Here is a 15,654-nt window from a genome sequence, read left to right on the forward strand (position 1 = left end):
AACTGCTACACATTTCCTTGTACATTTGTCAAGAGAATTTGGTGTTAGATGAAGATGACAACTTCTACCTGATGAGTTTGAGTATTCTCATTACCTGTTTGCTGGATAATATAAGGATATTACAGGGAGTAGTTTCATGTTGATCACTTCTGAAAGTTAAAGTGCTAAGTGTGGTGAGATTTCACTGTAAGAGCATAATGTCAGATCACACAATTTGACACAAAAAGAAATGGCTTTTAATTCTGTCCAAAGATTATAACTTACAAATGGAAGAGCTGTTATTCCCTGCTACAAATAAATCATCACATTTCCTCTTTTACATCGGAAATTTGATATGTTCATACAGCTGACATAAATCTAGAAGTTTTACTTTTTTAACTAAAATTGTTCATCTAACATGAATTTTCAGTCTGCAACTCTAGTACAACCAGTAACAAATATATACAAGCCATGTAGTCTTCACTGTGCTTATAGTCACTGCTTGGTTATTTTTTAGCCTAAGAAAAGCATTGTTGGCTCTGTAGAAATCACACCCCACTACATGAATTTATTGTCAGGTCTACAGAAGCTCCTAAAACTACATGTCAAGAGTTCAGTAGAAAATCAAGATCAAATACATCGATATTTTAATAGTTTGATGAAAACAATACATTTTCCTAAATCTGCATTAATAACAAAATTCCTATTAACAAACCTAATTTGATACATATCCTGAAGGAGTACTGTGAGTGATTGCTGCATAACTCAGACAACTGATAACCAGTAGTTCTCCAAGGTTTCACTCTTCTTTTATGGCTGGCTTATTCATTTGCCAGATGCAATAGTTAAGTGCTGTAGCCAGTGTAACCCAACCAAGATAAGGTAGCATGAGTCCTGCTGCAAGTTTGTTGATTGGGTAGAATGTGTAAACACAACCAGCAATATTCAGCCAAAGGAGACAAATCTCACCAAAAGCCTTACAAAGGAAAGAAAATCAAAATTGTTATAAATTATGTGGCGAGTTGCAAATTTTGGCTGTTGTTTTGTTTCTTTGTGGAGGGAAGGAGGATGACAGGGACCATTTAAGAAACATTCTCTTGATTTAATTCTACTTTTCTAATCCCTTCATCAGTCTTACCTTGTTAGGAGGGAAAACTGGATAGAGAGGGCTTTATATCTCCTCAACCAAAGGGCTTTGTGTAACATTGAAGGAAAACCCAGTGCAATTTAAGGTGGAAAGGGGGATCTTTAAACTGGTGGTTTTAGAACACATTCCTTGAAAGCTATAAGTAAGCTGTTAAGCTTCCAAACTCCTTTTTTTAACACCAAAATGGGTTAAAACTAACACTATTGTGATTCAGTGGCTAGTCTGCATATTACCCTTCAAACTCTTAAAAGTAAATGCAAAATAGCAGCGCATCATCATTACCATAATTATTTTAAATAAGTTTTAAATCTCAAAAGCATTCCTTACCAGCCCCAACTTGCGTGAGCCAAAGAAAATGGGAGTCCATAACCAGTTCAAAGCCAGGTTTGTCCCATACAGGGCCAGAGCAGTTTTTGCACTGCCATCAAATCCTCCACCATCTCGCCATACAAGATATGACGCATAACCCATTCCAGAGTACAGGCTGGTCCACATTGGCCCAAAGAGCCAGTTTGGAGGTCTCCATGAGGGTTTCTTTAAGTCTAAAATTAATGTTTAAAATTGAAGATAACATGGAAAATTCCCAGTAATTGCCTCAAGTTGGCTGAAGGAGTAAGACAAAAGCTGAAGAAACAATAATAAACCAAAAGGTAAGAAGCACGGCTATGGAAATCACTGAGAATATCACAATATTTATTTAAACTTAAAAAGAAAGGGAACAAACTATGACATAACCTCCTTAAACATAAAAAAGTATACAATTATGATATGGTGGAGAGGGAGGCCTTTTACTATATATTTAGTCTATTAGTTAATATTTTAAGAGAGGGTTAGGTTGGGGCTTAAACCTAGTAGGGGACTTATGTCCTACTGTTTTTGCTCTGGTACTGCTCATACAAATCCTTAAATAAAATAAATAAATAAATGCTGGATTCCTGAAGAGTGATTTCTTCAAACGCCAGGAGGCAACAAACTCAAAAAAATACAGTAAAATTCAAAAGTTATTGGAAAATCCTTCATTCTTCTAAAAAAAAAACTGTTAAAATCAAAGGTAGTTCCAAAACAAACACTACAAAATCAAAATGGATTAGGTGACACCTTTTCCCATCATTAAATTCACATGTTCCATAATCAAAAAAGGATCTGATTTTTTTTTCAACAATCTTTTGACGGCTGGCTGGTAAAAACCATACACCTGTGCTGTCATATTTTTCCTCAAAAAGCTACGGAATTCTGAGCAAGTAGCACTGATAACAACCCGTTAAGTTCAGCTCTTGATTAAGCTCAGTCTCGTATATACTGTGCAACTAACTTTTATCTTTGATTAAAAATGATTTTCATGTTAAATATGCAATAAACTGCCGGTCATTTTCAGGTACCTTTGTCAAACCAGTCCTTAATCTGAGATCTGGTTATGAATCCTCCAAGCATACCACCAACATTTGGCAGTAAGACTGATCCACCAATTAAAACCCAGGGTTGTGGCATATTTATCAGTTATCTGCTAAGGTAATAGATAGTGACCAAAAGTAACTGTGTGTAAATTAAATTTACATTAAACGTGTACATCCCTTCATCATTAATTTTCATGCTGCTTACTAAGGGATCAGTGATTTCGTCAAAACTACTTCCAATGCATCGAATGGTCTTCTTCCACTTAGGAACAGCTAGGAGATGCTGCAAAGCTTGGATGAAATTGATTTGTTTTAATGGGTACACCAGGTTTACAAAAATGAAACAGCTCTGAAGGTTTACAACTCTTAACCTCTATGGGTTTATTATTTACCCCCAAAAAATTACATTTCAAATTCTTACAATTCCTACAAATCACATCAATAGATGCTCAACAACAAGCAAATACTGAAGATCTTCCAGTTGGTGTAAATAAAATATGCATCAATTACAATGGAATGAAAACAAAAAATAGAAAGTGCAAGAAAAATGGGACAAATGAGAGTGTTTTCATTAAGGGAGAGGGGAGTAGGGGAGTGGAAGGGATTGCATGGGAGGGGAGAGAAGAGGATCCACGTTCAAATATGAGGAACTGTGAAGCGAATTCCAAACTGAAGCCAACGCCTACAAAAGGTTGACGAAAATTTGAACACTCGACATATTTTTCAAGCTTTGAAAGCGAAAATCCTGATAGGGCTTGCTTAAATGCCATCGTCACAGTGCATGATCAATACCTTCTTACGTAATCTTTGACCTTTTACATTTAACAAGAGGTACATTTTCGTTTAAGTGGTAAAATAAGTTGCCAGAGATCTGGCGGAGATTTCCAATAGCTGCATCGATTGAGAATATCACACAAGAAGGATTAAAAATGAAGTTACCACCCCATTACCTTCCTATGTTCCGTGCTTTTTCAATCACTCAGGTGTTGTGGTTGGGAGAAGTGAGAGGGCTGGAGACAAATCTTAGCCTAGTCTCTCTCGGCCTTCATATCTTCCGGCGATCAAACGCCCTTCACTTTTTTGCATAATGAACAAGACAGTTAGGAAGTTCATGAAGTGAAATGACTCTTTCGCCATATGTCCTTGTCACCTTCGCTGGTGATACGAATTGTTCCTGATGAAGGGGAAGCTGTAGACTGGACAGTTCATCAGAATATCATTTTTCGAGATGTGTTGGTATGTTAATTGATATTTAGAACTTTATTCAACAGCAATTTAATGACATGTTTCAGAATGTTCGTCAAGTGCGAGTTGATATTTTGGCGGTGCTTGACCTTGGTTTAAAACTACACCAGGAAACATGAAGAACTATAAAAACTATTATGTTTTTACCCTTTCATTTTAATTTGTGCTTTTGCTATTAGGAAAGCCGAAAAGGAAGGCCCATTTAATTTGGCATCATATTGTCACTAACCATCAACTAACATATATATAAACTTACTTAACCTGTAATCTCAAGGGAACAATCAACCAGATTGAGACATTCTTCATTTTGGGTTTTCTCATACTGTATTTCTGTTTTTTTGAAATGCTTTCATGGACACTAACCAGCAAACCATGTCGTAATTTACTTCTGTTTATGAATTTAAATCCCGTGTTCTCTACAGTATAAGTTAAGTTTCCTTGTTTTGCTAATGAAATTATATAAAATTAATTGACAATGTGCTATTATTTGCTGGAGAAAATACAAACATGCAGGTATTAAGCTAAAAAAAAATAGTAATGAATACCAAATTATGGGAAGTCGCTGCAGTTTTTGTGTCAAAAATTCGCCTCTCTCATGTATCTTGGCTAACTTCTCAACCTCCCCTTGCTTGTTGATGACTGTTATGTTGTTTTGCAGGAGGCAATATCACAGGTGATGCCTCATGCTACAGCCACTGCATTTGAATGTAAGCACAATAATTAGCTGAAAACCACAAGCTATGAACCCTGTCATCATCAATATTGTACCGGTGAATGGAACTTTTTGGTCCACACTATAATGGTCAACATACAGGACAAGTCCATGTAGTTGATTTGTATAGGGAATTTGTAATACTGACAAAAACTATTTAAAGTGAACTACAAGGATTACATGTATATGTTGTAGATCAATTTTATCCTTGGTTCAAATTTTATTTTCCTTTGTTTCAAACTCATTATTATACATTAACATGACCGAGAACAATGGAAAATAAAATTTGAACCAAGTATAAAATTGAACTACGAGATGTACATTAGTTGGTACAGATCTGAGCTTTCATACCAGAGTTACAGTTAAGTCACACATGTTGAGGTTTGTGTTCCCTCTCCTGAAAACCTCATTTTTACCACAATTGGCAGTGATGTTGCAATCTGATTGGCCAATTTGCCATTGTAGATAAGAGTACAGACAATGGTACTTGCGTCAACATGTTATAATCTTGGTCATGAGTGAGGTCGCATACTTAAAGAATTGTTTTGTTTGATATATTAAATGATTATTGTCAGTGGCAAAAACAAAATAATTAACAGTGATTTAACATGGTCTCTACTCCTATCGACAGCAATATTTGCCATCAGAGTGGTCAAAATTTGTTGTGGACTCACTTGCAGCCAAAGTTGTAGCTGTAGCATAGTCTAAAATCTGGAATTTTTTTCAATTATTTCATTCTATGATTGTGTACTTCTCTACTGGATATAGATGAAGATGAAGAAGGAGATAGAATCACTGTTAGAGGTGATGAAGAACTTCAGGCCATGATCAATGGGGTAAATAATTGTAATAGTCTAATTTATTAGATTTTAATTATTTTGAATCAGTTCTTAGTCTTATAGTGGCAGGTGGCAAAGAAGTAATTGTTAGAATGCACAATGTGTGTGTACAACACATTGAATGTATGATATCTTCATGAACAAAGGCAGATGCATCAGCCTAAAATTTCAATGCTGAAGAGAATACAATATGATGTCCTTTAGCCTTAATCTAAAGTTGTTTTCTGAACATTTAAAATGTCTTGAAGTGACCCTTTATACTTATTCGAGTACTTTCTCCATCAATTTACTTAATAAAGAGGGAAAAAAATAAATTATAGATTACTGGTATTCAATAAACTATTTTTCAATTCCAACTTGTAGTTTTTAAAACAGAGCCACAAATTGCTAACCGTGTTTATTACTGTAATGTTCAAATCCCTGAACACAGCACACCTGGATGAACTGTGAAAGGCAAAGAAGAGGAGTTTCACCAGAGCCATTAATAGTTTATCCTAAAGGTAGTTAATTGGATGGTGTTATGCTTTTTGAAATGTAAACTGTTGTTTTATTTTTCATTTACACAGAGAGACTGTATGACTGTTTATTTGTTGTGCTTCAAATTTAACTCAGAATTGAAACTTTTGGGACCAGGGTCTATTTTAGATTTTTCGTCCCAGAAGATAGATCTGAGGTAAAAAAGAGCCAAGTAAAACTGATTTCAATAAAAAAAGTTTTGAACTATGAACAATTTGAATCACAAGATAAATTATATGTGTGCAGCTGGAGGTTAATATATATTCAACTATTTTAAAAGCAATCTTGAAAATGATCATAAAGCCAAATTCACATCTACTGAAATTACAGTGTTTCATATTTTTTGCTTGTGCAGCTTGTAGAACCTCAAGAAGAAGGAATTTTTGTGGACTTACTGTAAGTACAGATGCTACATGTACCTGGTAGATTTGAACTACAGTCAACATAGTGTGAATTTCTAAGCACCTACTTCATAGCTGTCACTAAATATGCATCATTGACAAAGTGTGTGGTCAAGATGGCTGGATATTGGCTAAGTTCTTTTTTGCATTTTTAGGGATGATCAAGATAAAGTCAAAGTCCATAAAAATGCAAAAAATGAACAAGGCTAATATCCAGCCTGTTTATTTTGAGATCTGGGGAAGCTAACTGTGTATTTAGCACCATAAACACATAAGATTTGTTTATCTTTTCTTTGTTTTTACTGTGTTCTTCCCCTTCTTGTAACTCCATAGCAGACATTGTCCAAAAATTATGACTTCTTTAGTCTGCTCCATGCAGTGTTTTCCTTGCTTTGGATCAAAGCGAGCAATCCCAAGCAGGCGAGATTGACCCATCTTGCCTGCTCATGTGGCCAATCAGAACACTGGAAACTACAGCACTACCAGTGATACAGCAAGAATAAGTAATTCATAACTGAAGTGGTCTCCTCCAGCTGTGAATTCATTCATAGATAAACATGTGACACCATTTATTGAAAATTACGTCTAAAAATTTTGTTTAGGTCAACACAAAGGCAGCTGCAGTAAACAATGCTGTACCAACTAATGCAAGTCTCCCTACAGAAAGGTAACTTGCTGAAAAGTTGTTTTTGTACTTCTAGTTATGTATAATTTTTTTTGGTCGTGTTTACCCACTTTCTCTGATCAGTTCAAACGTGTTGACACATTTATTATGTCAGCGTTAGTCTTAAACTATCTTATTATCTTAAAGCTCACACAAACCAGAGAGGGGAGACATACAGATTATTTTAGAAAATGGTCAGGTAAGAGTGATGAATGAATTTGAGATAATTGGTCCCTGCTGAAAAAAACCAAAACAAAACAAAACAAAAGCCTGAAGAAAATGTCTTTTAAAAAATATGCCACCAAAAAGAGGTGCTAATAAAAAGAAGTGAAAAGATTAGATGACCTTTGAAAAAATGGAAAAAGAGATCATTTATTTTATCCCAGAGTTTCATTGATTGAAAATTTTTTTCAAACTCTATGTTATCCAGTATCAGTTGTCTATCATCTGGGAGGGTTTGCCTCTACAGTTTAAAATTAACACAATAAGGAAATTTAAAATCAAATTGCTCTGGAAGAAATGATGCACCAACTGAAGGAAATCATATGAAATGAAATAGAGTACACCCAATTTTACACAGTTGCACTAACTTGGCTGACATGCGGTTTAAGGAAATTTTGATAAGAGTGGCTCCAAAGTTGTGGACAGGTGGCCAATAAAGGCAGTCATAGTTTTAATGTGCACAGCAGTATAATATAGTAGTCTTTAGTAATATGATTCGATAATTGATTGAACTATCAGGATGAAATAATTTTATAGTTCGGTAACTGCATGCGCCATTGCATCTGTAGGTATCTCACACTGATATTCAGTATCTTGACATTTTGGGCCATGGAAATGGAGGAACAGTTTATAGGTGGGTTACACACCTTAATTTTTTTTTTTTTTAATTTGGAACATATATTGTTAAATGTACTGTAAGTGCTGTAACCACTTCATGTGTAAGAATGTTCTCTAGACTAACAAAAAATGTGTTGTTTTTTAGCACTGCAAGGAAAAAAAACTCTCATGAATTCAGTCTGACATTTTCAGCTGAGCCTTTCATTTTTTCATTTGCTCATGGTTATTATTTTGTGTAGGGCATTACACACAAGCACAAGTAGAATAATTGCAGTAAAGGTGGGTATCTGGATGTATTTTGAATGTGGGTTTGTGTTATCATTTCTTGATTACTGACAACAGCTCCATTTTTTGCACATTCTAAAATATTGCTTTTGAAAATTTACATAATTATTTAGTGATGTTTTGAAATACTTTGAACTGCTGGAGTGCCATTTCATAATTGATTTATTTTGTAACTTTGCTATTAGTTTAGGTTCATGTATGAAATTTTTACATTTGTACGGAACTCTTACTTGTCTTTCCATAGTAACACTATATTAAGCTCTGAATGACATTATCTTCAGGTGATTCCTCTAGATGTAACCCCTGATGTGCAGAAACAGATCATATCTGAATTGGAAATACTTTTCCAGGTAAATTTGTATTTACTAGATAATACACCAAATTCAAATATGGCATCCAATTTGAATTACCATTGTTCTGGACTTACTAGCCTCGTCTTCACGTGGAAAACACAAAAGGATTATAACATGTGTGAGAGGCTAGTAAGTCCAGAACAATGGCAGTTAAAATTGGATGCCATATTTCGATTCGGTGTATACAAATACAGTTATTATTCAAGACTTATTTGAGTGTTTGGCACTAATAATCTTCCTTTTTAATTGCTATTTTTCAGTGCTCCTCACCATTTATTATTGAATTCTATGGAGCATTTTTTGTTGAAAATAGGTACGTATGGTGTCCTTTCTGTCAAATTAACTATATGACTATCCTCTCTTTTTTACACTCTGTTGCGAACCACCAGATATTTTTCAATTAGCCAGCCATAAGGAACACTAGCCAGCAAGGCTAAAAGAAATTTCAGATTGAGACAGATATTTCATTTGTCTTTTTTTGCTGAAAACACTGGCATGTAGTTTTATGAAACCACGGTACAACAATGGTTATTACAAGGTGAAAAATGACTGTATTGATTCACAAATGACTCTAATACCAACTGGATATTGATTTGTTTTGTTTGGTTTATATTTCTCAGGATATCTATTTGTACAGAATATATGGATGGTAAGAGCTGTATAATAGGCATTTACATTTTTACAAATTAATTTCCTTGCTCCTTGAAGCTCACAGAGCTAAGTTAATATTCTTTAAAAATCTCGTATTTTGTATAGTCACTGCTTCTGCACTTTGTTAAATACCAAGGCTTTTAAAGCCTATTACTGTAGCTGGGTGTGTTCTCTATTTCAAAACCACACTTCTGCTATTACACCCAAACCAACCTTGTACAAAAGTAGCCCAAGATCTTTTGTTAACCACCAATAAAAAGCAACGAAACTTTGCCGAAAACAGACAACAAGAATTTCCCTACTTTCCATTTGAGGTGAACACCATACAAATCTAAAGAGATCCAAATTTACTAACATTTTATCTGCATCTCCTCAGGAGGTTCTTTAGACCAGTATGGCTGCATACCTGAACCAGTTCTGGGAAGAATTGCAGTCTCGGTGAGAGCTCTTAAAATCTTTTTGAACTTTTCCATCAAATGTCTCTTAAACAGTTCATAAACTACATGTAAATTTATGTAACTTCATTCTAACTTTCATGTTTTATAGGTGGTCAAAGGACTGCTTTATTTGTGGGAGCTGAAAATTATGCACAGAGGTTGTTAATACATGGCACTCATGAATTGATTGATCAGATTTATACAGATTTTCGTTCTCTTACGTTTTTACAGAGCCTTTAACTGTCAGACTAATGACTCCATCCGTGTTCTTATTGTAGATGTGAAACCCTCGAATATTTTAGTGAGCACAAGAGGTCAAGTAAAATTATGTGACTTTGGTGTCAGTCGACAGGTAAATGAATCAGGTAGATACGAAAACGAAGACCCCTACGAAAACGAAGACCCATTACGGAAACAATAAAAACAATAAAGCAATACAGAAACAAGACACCTGAATTCTTTGCCGGCGAAAACCACAGGGAGTAATGGTGTTTTAGTAATGGGTCTTTGTTTTCGTAATGGGTCTTCGTTTTGGTAGGGGGTCTTCATTTTCGTAGGGATTCTTAGGTCTTCGTATTCGGGGTCTTCGTTTTCGTAACTATCAATGAATCAGAACACTGTGATGAAAAAAATATGTATAAGCTCATTTTTTTATTGTCGGAATTTCATTTTACAAAATCGTTTCTTTCCTCACAGCTGGTCAATTCAATTGCTACAACTTACGTTGGAACTCATGCTTACATGGCGGTAAGTTAAAGGACTTTTTGAAGTTTATGATTTTAACAACAGCAGCATACGGGAGAGATTCGTGTGCGCTTTGTTTCTTGTTCATCGTAGGTACAGTTAGATTTTTTCTAATTTTTTCGTTTATCTTTCGTAAGAAATCGTCGCATCTGATTTGCACAGAATAATATTACACTGTCTCGCGCGTTGCTTGATTATTTAGGCGAGGACCAATAGACGGCGCATTTGAAGGGAGGTTACCGACAGCCGAAAACGGAAACCATTGTTCACTATTATCCACATGCTCAAACTTCATGACACAGGAAACCTATCCCTCCCCCTCCCCACTCTCGAAAATGTGTTGAACAGATCTAAAAGTAAATGAACATGGACTGCTGTCTGAGAGAAGCCCTCTATGGGTGAAATGCAATCTCTTACCCCGATTCTCTCTTCGTAAAAGACTTTCATTATGCGCTTCTCGCTTACACTTTGACAAGGGTTTTTATAAACAATGTAGTAGCAGGGGAATGTTGTCGACCTCTGGATAAAAATGGGTCAGGCCATCGAAAGTAAGCCGGAGAATTTAGCGTAAAAGTAGCCAGAGAATCCCCTGCTCTCCGGTACGTAATGAACACCCCGCTTGACTTACTTTGCTATTCATTGCTCTCAAATCTTCTCTCACAGCCTGAACGCATACAAGGAGATGAATACAGCATTCGTTCGGAACTCTGGAGTCTTGGCGTGTCTCTTCTTGAGGTAAAGAAAATATCCAAGGTCTTTTACTTGGAGTTATCGTTTTTTATTAAACAAATTAAACTCGATTGTGATAAATCTCTCTCTTTTATTTCCACTACAGATGGCTTTGGGAAGGTTTCCTTACCCAACGGTAAGTGGTTAATTTGTAGTGGGTGGTTTGATAAGATTTACGTGGTTTAAACTGTATTTCTGAAGGAATTCTAATGTTTTAGGTGAAACAACCCTTTATTATTTTTTAAGTGCGTTTTTTTTTGTTCTACAGGAGAGTCATGGAGGCGCTGAAACGTTTCTGGTAACATTGCAATCTCATTGGAATTGTTTTAAACCCATTGACTTTTTTAACTACCGGTAATTCGCTTTAGAGAGCAGCATATCTCATCCTGCTGCTCGGGAAAAGATTTATGTTTTGGTCCTCAAACTAAATATTAGAAATCCTGAATAATTTTAGTAATATTAATTAACCCGTTACACTACAGCCTGAAATCAAAGGAACGTCAACAGACGTGATCCGCGTGAACTGCAGGGGCATAACGCGTTCATGTCTGCTTGGTTCACAAACGAACCACGAGATTAAACTGCGGTTTACGACCATAAGCCGTGTTTCAATTTGCTAAGGTCAAATCCACGAATCGCGACGCTGAAGCGACAACAAGTATATTGTAATGGTTGATAAGATTTTATTTCTCAAATTTTTACCTCCCTTTTCGAATGGCATGGGTCATTCAAAGCCAACTTCTATCGATTAAGAGTGATCATGGTGCGGCTAATGAATAGGTCACGTTCACTCGGAGTTTTGAACGGTAATACACACACGTCCCCTCTCCTCCTCCCCACCTTCAGATGCCCCTATGATTTATAGGCGGTGCTGTAGTCTCGATGTATTAGACTGCAGTAATACCTAACTGTGACTGTCTCATCTATTAAGACATAAAGTAAAGTTTCAAATGATTTCATTGAAGTTACAATTCAACGAAAAAAATCGGTGAAAACGGTTTATATTGTATATGAATGAGATCGTGAAACTACACTCTAAGATCCCCCCACCATCGTCACCATTCAGGAAACATTAATGAAAACAACAGTCACATCACAAGCAACGACAACTGCTAGAAAGACCTTGCTTAAGACGAACCTTCTGTAATTCTGTTTGCAGCCAATAGCGTTACTTCAATGCATCGTTCACGAGGTAAGCAAAATTTAATGTTTTCATTTCTAGTTCGGTACCCCGAAAGGAAGGGTCGTCTTTCATATATGATCTCGCTGTCATAATGTAATTCTCATTTGCTCTACAGGCCTTACCCCTATTTAAGGATGCTTAGTTTTGATTTAATATTTGTTTGCTTCTCTCCGCGTCTCAAGAACCCGCCGCGGTTACCTGAGGACAAATTCTCACCAGCTTTTGTGGATTTCGTGTCTCAGTGGTACGTTATTGATTTCTAACATCATCGTGTTGTGTGTGTTGTTGGGTTGCATTATCTCGCTACTGCTACCAAATCCAAGCCTGAAAATAATGGGGAATTTACCTGTAGAGAGAGTTTTTGATTTACATCTAGGCACATTCTGAATGGTTCAGGCCTGCTCCAGGTACTTAATTTTCATGAACATGTTAAGCAATTCGTTGCCAGATCACCTGTCGGATACTGCAACTGTATGCTGTGGAGTTTAGCTTACGTGGCTCAAGGCTGCACTTGTATGGTGTTTCTATCACTACTGCTCATACGTAGCCCAATTCGTGGTTATTTTTTTCCTGGGGTGGGGGAGGAGGGGTGCGTTACGTTACTAGTCCTAATTAACACATCTTGAACCGAATTTCTCTACGTCCTTATGGATCTGTGTTCTCTCTGCAATATTATTTAGTATTAAAAAGACTATTTCAATTTCTATCAGCATGCAGAAAAATCCCATATCAAGATTGACTCCAGAAGCGGTTTTGGTGAGTGAAAATTTAATTAAATTTTCCCCCTCTTGTTGTTATCACGCTTCATTCGCTTAACGGATCCGTTTGTGTTTTCTTTATACTCCAGGCTCATCCTTTCATTGCATCAAATGATGATGGTAATGTGGATATGATATCTATGTGGGTTTGTCGCCAGCTGGAACAGAGACGATCATGCGCACAGAGCATGGACTCACCTAATTCCGAATCATCCTGATCAACTTCGCATCGCTTGGCTTTACGTCTAAAATTATACATAATTTAAAAGTTTATTTTCTAAGGATGTACGTCTTGACAAAGAATCTTAGAGGTCAACAATTGGCTACCACGATTAGGGACAGCTTAGTCCCACGGTGGCTATAACATCAGAAACATGTTTCCAATGGTCATCTGACGAAAGCGCTCACAAAGCGGCTATGATCAGTGATCGTGTTTTGTGGTCCTGTTCATCACTATTTTAGACTCAGTTCGTCGCTAAGCACTGTCGTCTTCGCTTTGTAGTAGTCAGTTATATAAAATAAGGGAAGCCGTCAATGGCTGTGGTCGTACAACAGAGTTTGATCACGATTAAGGCACCTCTAATCACGCTTTAGCTAATTCTCAAGTGCGACTGCAAAAGATGTCTTCGAGATCACGGCCGACGAGGATGTAACTGGCGCCTCCTGACGAAGCGGCAGACTTAAAACACCTAAAGCGCATTTTAAAGCGTCTAAAAGAGTAGGACTTAGGTCGAGATTTATCTAAAGCTTGTCAGGTAAGCCAATCATGTACTTGCACAAATATTGTTGCACAGGTATTTTAATGCATGTGCAAAGCTTTGTTTCTGAGAAATACTCATTTATCCTCGCGAACAGAACTCTGGTGTTTTCTTTCGATATTTCAGGGTCAATTTTCTCCACTATGGCTAGAAAAGTCCGTTTGGAAATTCTCAGATGACGTTTCCATTTATCATCAAAGTCCCCTTATCGATCGCTGAATAAAGTCTCAAACCAGTGTTTGGGACGAGGAAAATCCCACACCACTCGATCCACTGGTGTTGAAATAAAGAAACCTATAAAAGAACGAAGTCAACGTTGTCGGCTAAAAAAAAAACAAACATGTGAAACCTTTTGAGACGACGCGAACGTGCTTCTGCCCTGGCCCTACGAAAAAGATAAAAGGCAACGAGGACGAGAACGATTTGAATTTGATTAGCCAGGGTGATATCTAAATTTATTGAACAGCAGAGTAAAAATAGTGTCTGATATGACAGGTTTTCCTATCTCCTTTGGCAGCGTGCTAATTCGCGATTCACAATAGCCTTATCTTAAATCATAATTAATAGAACTTAATCACGATTGCGATCTCTAATGCGACCACAGCCAATGTGTACAAAGAATAACTTCCATTCGGTAGATAAATGAGCTCTTACACCAGTCTGTGCACGAATAGTTTTCCTGAAGTGGAGCTCACGAAAACTAGCACGTTTACAGAAGAACTGATAATGTCCTTTTGCACTGTCAATTATTAATTTGACTTTGAGATCGGTTTGACTTTCTGAATCAATTTTCTTAGGACACAGTGATAGGAAGGATAAACTTTTGGACGAAATTAGAAGTTATCCTTACAATTAAAGAATGCTTTGAAAAAGTGTGGGTACAGCTTTCACCATTTTAGAAGGGGTATGGGGCGGATTTGTGAGAGTATACTTGAAATGTAGGATAAATTTAACAACCTATTTGCCATTAGTTTATGTTTTGCGAGCGAAGCCATGATTTGAAAACACTTCGAAGGCAACCATTTGCATTCTCGACTCCGCAGCTCTCTTTGTGATATACGCGCAGCCATGATGTCACTACCTCCTCTCTAAGCTAGAGGCTTTGGAGACAACTGATGATAAATCACATCAATACGCAATTAAGGTTACCGTGCACCTTCAGGGGTGTCTCGCGTGCAAGCGATGTAGCGTGTCCGGTTTAAACTGTAGATATCTAAACCCCTATATCAAATTAAAGCTTATAGGACTGGCTATCAGACTACCAAAAATTTTGAAAAAAATTAATTGTCGAATTTTTCACGACTTCTCAATGCGAGCGTCCGAATCACCTTTTAAGAGCTACAAGTCAAAGGGAATTTGACTTGACCAGTCGCTAGACATTTAAATTTACCTAATCATTCTAAGCAACATATGGCAATCTGCGGTCTTTCCTTACACTTAAGTAGCACGGAAAGCCGTAAAACTCTTGGACAAAAGCTCATCTTTCAAACCGGCAGTTTAAATCCCACAGGTATCAACAAACGCTTTTCATTCCACTAATTTATTCGTGTTTTTCTTGTTGCCATGTTCCAATCACGTAGGTCCTTTTTCTGCCTTTAAAAGCACACACAACCCACAATTCCTCTATTCGCTCCGACGAAGGGCTAACGCTCGAAACGTCAGCTTTTATAATCGTAACGGTGGCAAAATTACCATTTCAACTTTGTTGATATATTCAAATTATTTCAAAGGTGAAGGTGCACGGTAACCTTAAATGAAAGAGCGTAGAAACTTGGTAAATAACTGCTGGTATCACACCATGTCACGTTAGACACACTAACAAAACTACGTCGAGGGTTGTACAACTTGCATATAATTTATATAATTGATGGGTAGATTTAAACCCTCCACATCCTCAACCATTCTTGTTCCAGTTTCTTTTGTGTGCTTTTTCTTTTGTAACCGAATCAGAATTTTGTCGTATCCAAATATGATACTTATATAATATTATGACGAATTTTGTATTCTACGCCAGTGTGA

At 36.7% G+C, this 15,654-nt stretch overlaps 2 protein-coding genes across 4 annotated transcripts; one reads left to right on the forward strand and one right to left on the reverse strand.

Moving 5' to 3' along the window:
* Positions 1–213: 213 nt before the first annotated feature.
* Positions 214–3,603, reverse strand: LOC111344887 (translocator protein). Of its 3 annotated transcripts, none has more exons than XM_022952155.2 (4): positions 3,471–3,603; positions 2,506–2,627; positions 1,454–1,668; positions 214–955 (listed from the first exon to the last, which is right to left on the reverse strand). In XM_022952155.2, the coding sequence occupies exons 2-4, from the start codon at positions 2,612–2,614 to the stop codon at positions 779–781; spliced, it is 501 nt and encodes a 166-aa protein (XP_022807890.2). In that variant the 5' UTR covers positions 2,615–2,627; positions 3,471–3,603; the 3' UTR covers positions 214–778. The 3 variants fall into 3 exon arrangements, with proteins under 3 accessions (XP_022807890.2, XP_022807889.2, XP_022807891.2); XM_022952154.2 differs by having other exon boundaries at positions 2,506–2,630; positions 3,471–3,559; XM_022952156.2 differs by lacking the exon at positions 3,471–3,603 and adding an exon at positions 3,313–3,457 and having other exon boundaries at positions 2,506–2,630.
* On the forward strand, positions 3,579–15,533 carry LOC111344881 (dual specificity mitogen-activated protein kinase kinase 5). Its single transcript, XM_088744131.1, has 23 exons — positions 3,579–3,756; positions 4,424–4,472; positions 5,246–5,313; positions 5,747–5,816; positions 6,188–6,228; positions 6,836–6,900; positions 7,045–7,096; positions 7,689–7,753; positions 7,977–8,016; positions 8,304–8,372; positions 8,636–8,688; positions 8,996–9,024; positions 9,403–9,464; positions 9,573–9,621; positions 9,742–9,815; positions 10,160–10,210; positions 10,871–10,942; positions 11,043–11,072; positions 11,205–11,234; positions 12,096–12,128; positions 12,302–12,363; positions 12,830–12,875; positions 12,967–15,533. The coding sequence occupies exons 1-23, from the start codon at positions 3,658–3,660 to the stop codon at positions 13,093–13,095; spliced, it is 1,338 nt and encodes a 445-aa protein (XP_088600257.1). The 5' UTR covers positions 3,579–3,657; the 3' UTR covers positions 13,096–15,533.
* The last annotated feature ends 121 nt before the right edge of the window (positions 15,534–15,654 follow it).

This window comes from Stylophora pistillata, chromosome 1 (assembly GCF_964205215.1).
Source record: "Stylophora pistillata chromosome 1, jaStyPist1.2, whole genome shotgun sequence".
NCBI classification, from domain to species: Eukaryota; Metazoa; Cnidaria; class Anthozoa; order Scleractinia; family Pocilloporidae; genus Stylophora; species Stylophora pistillata.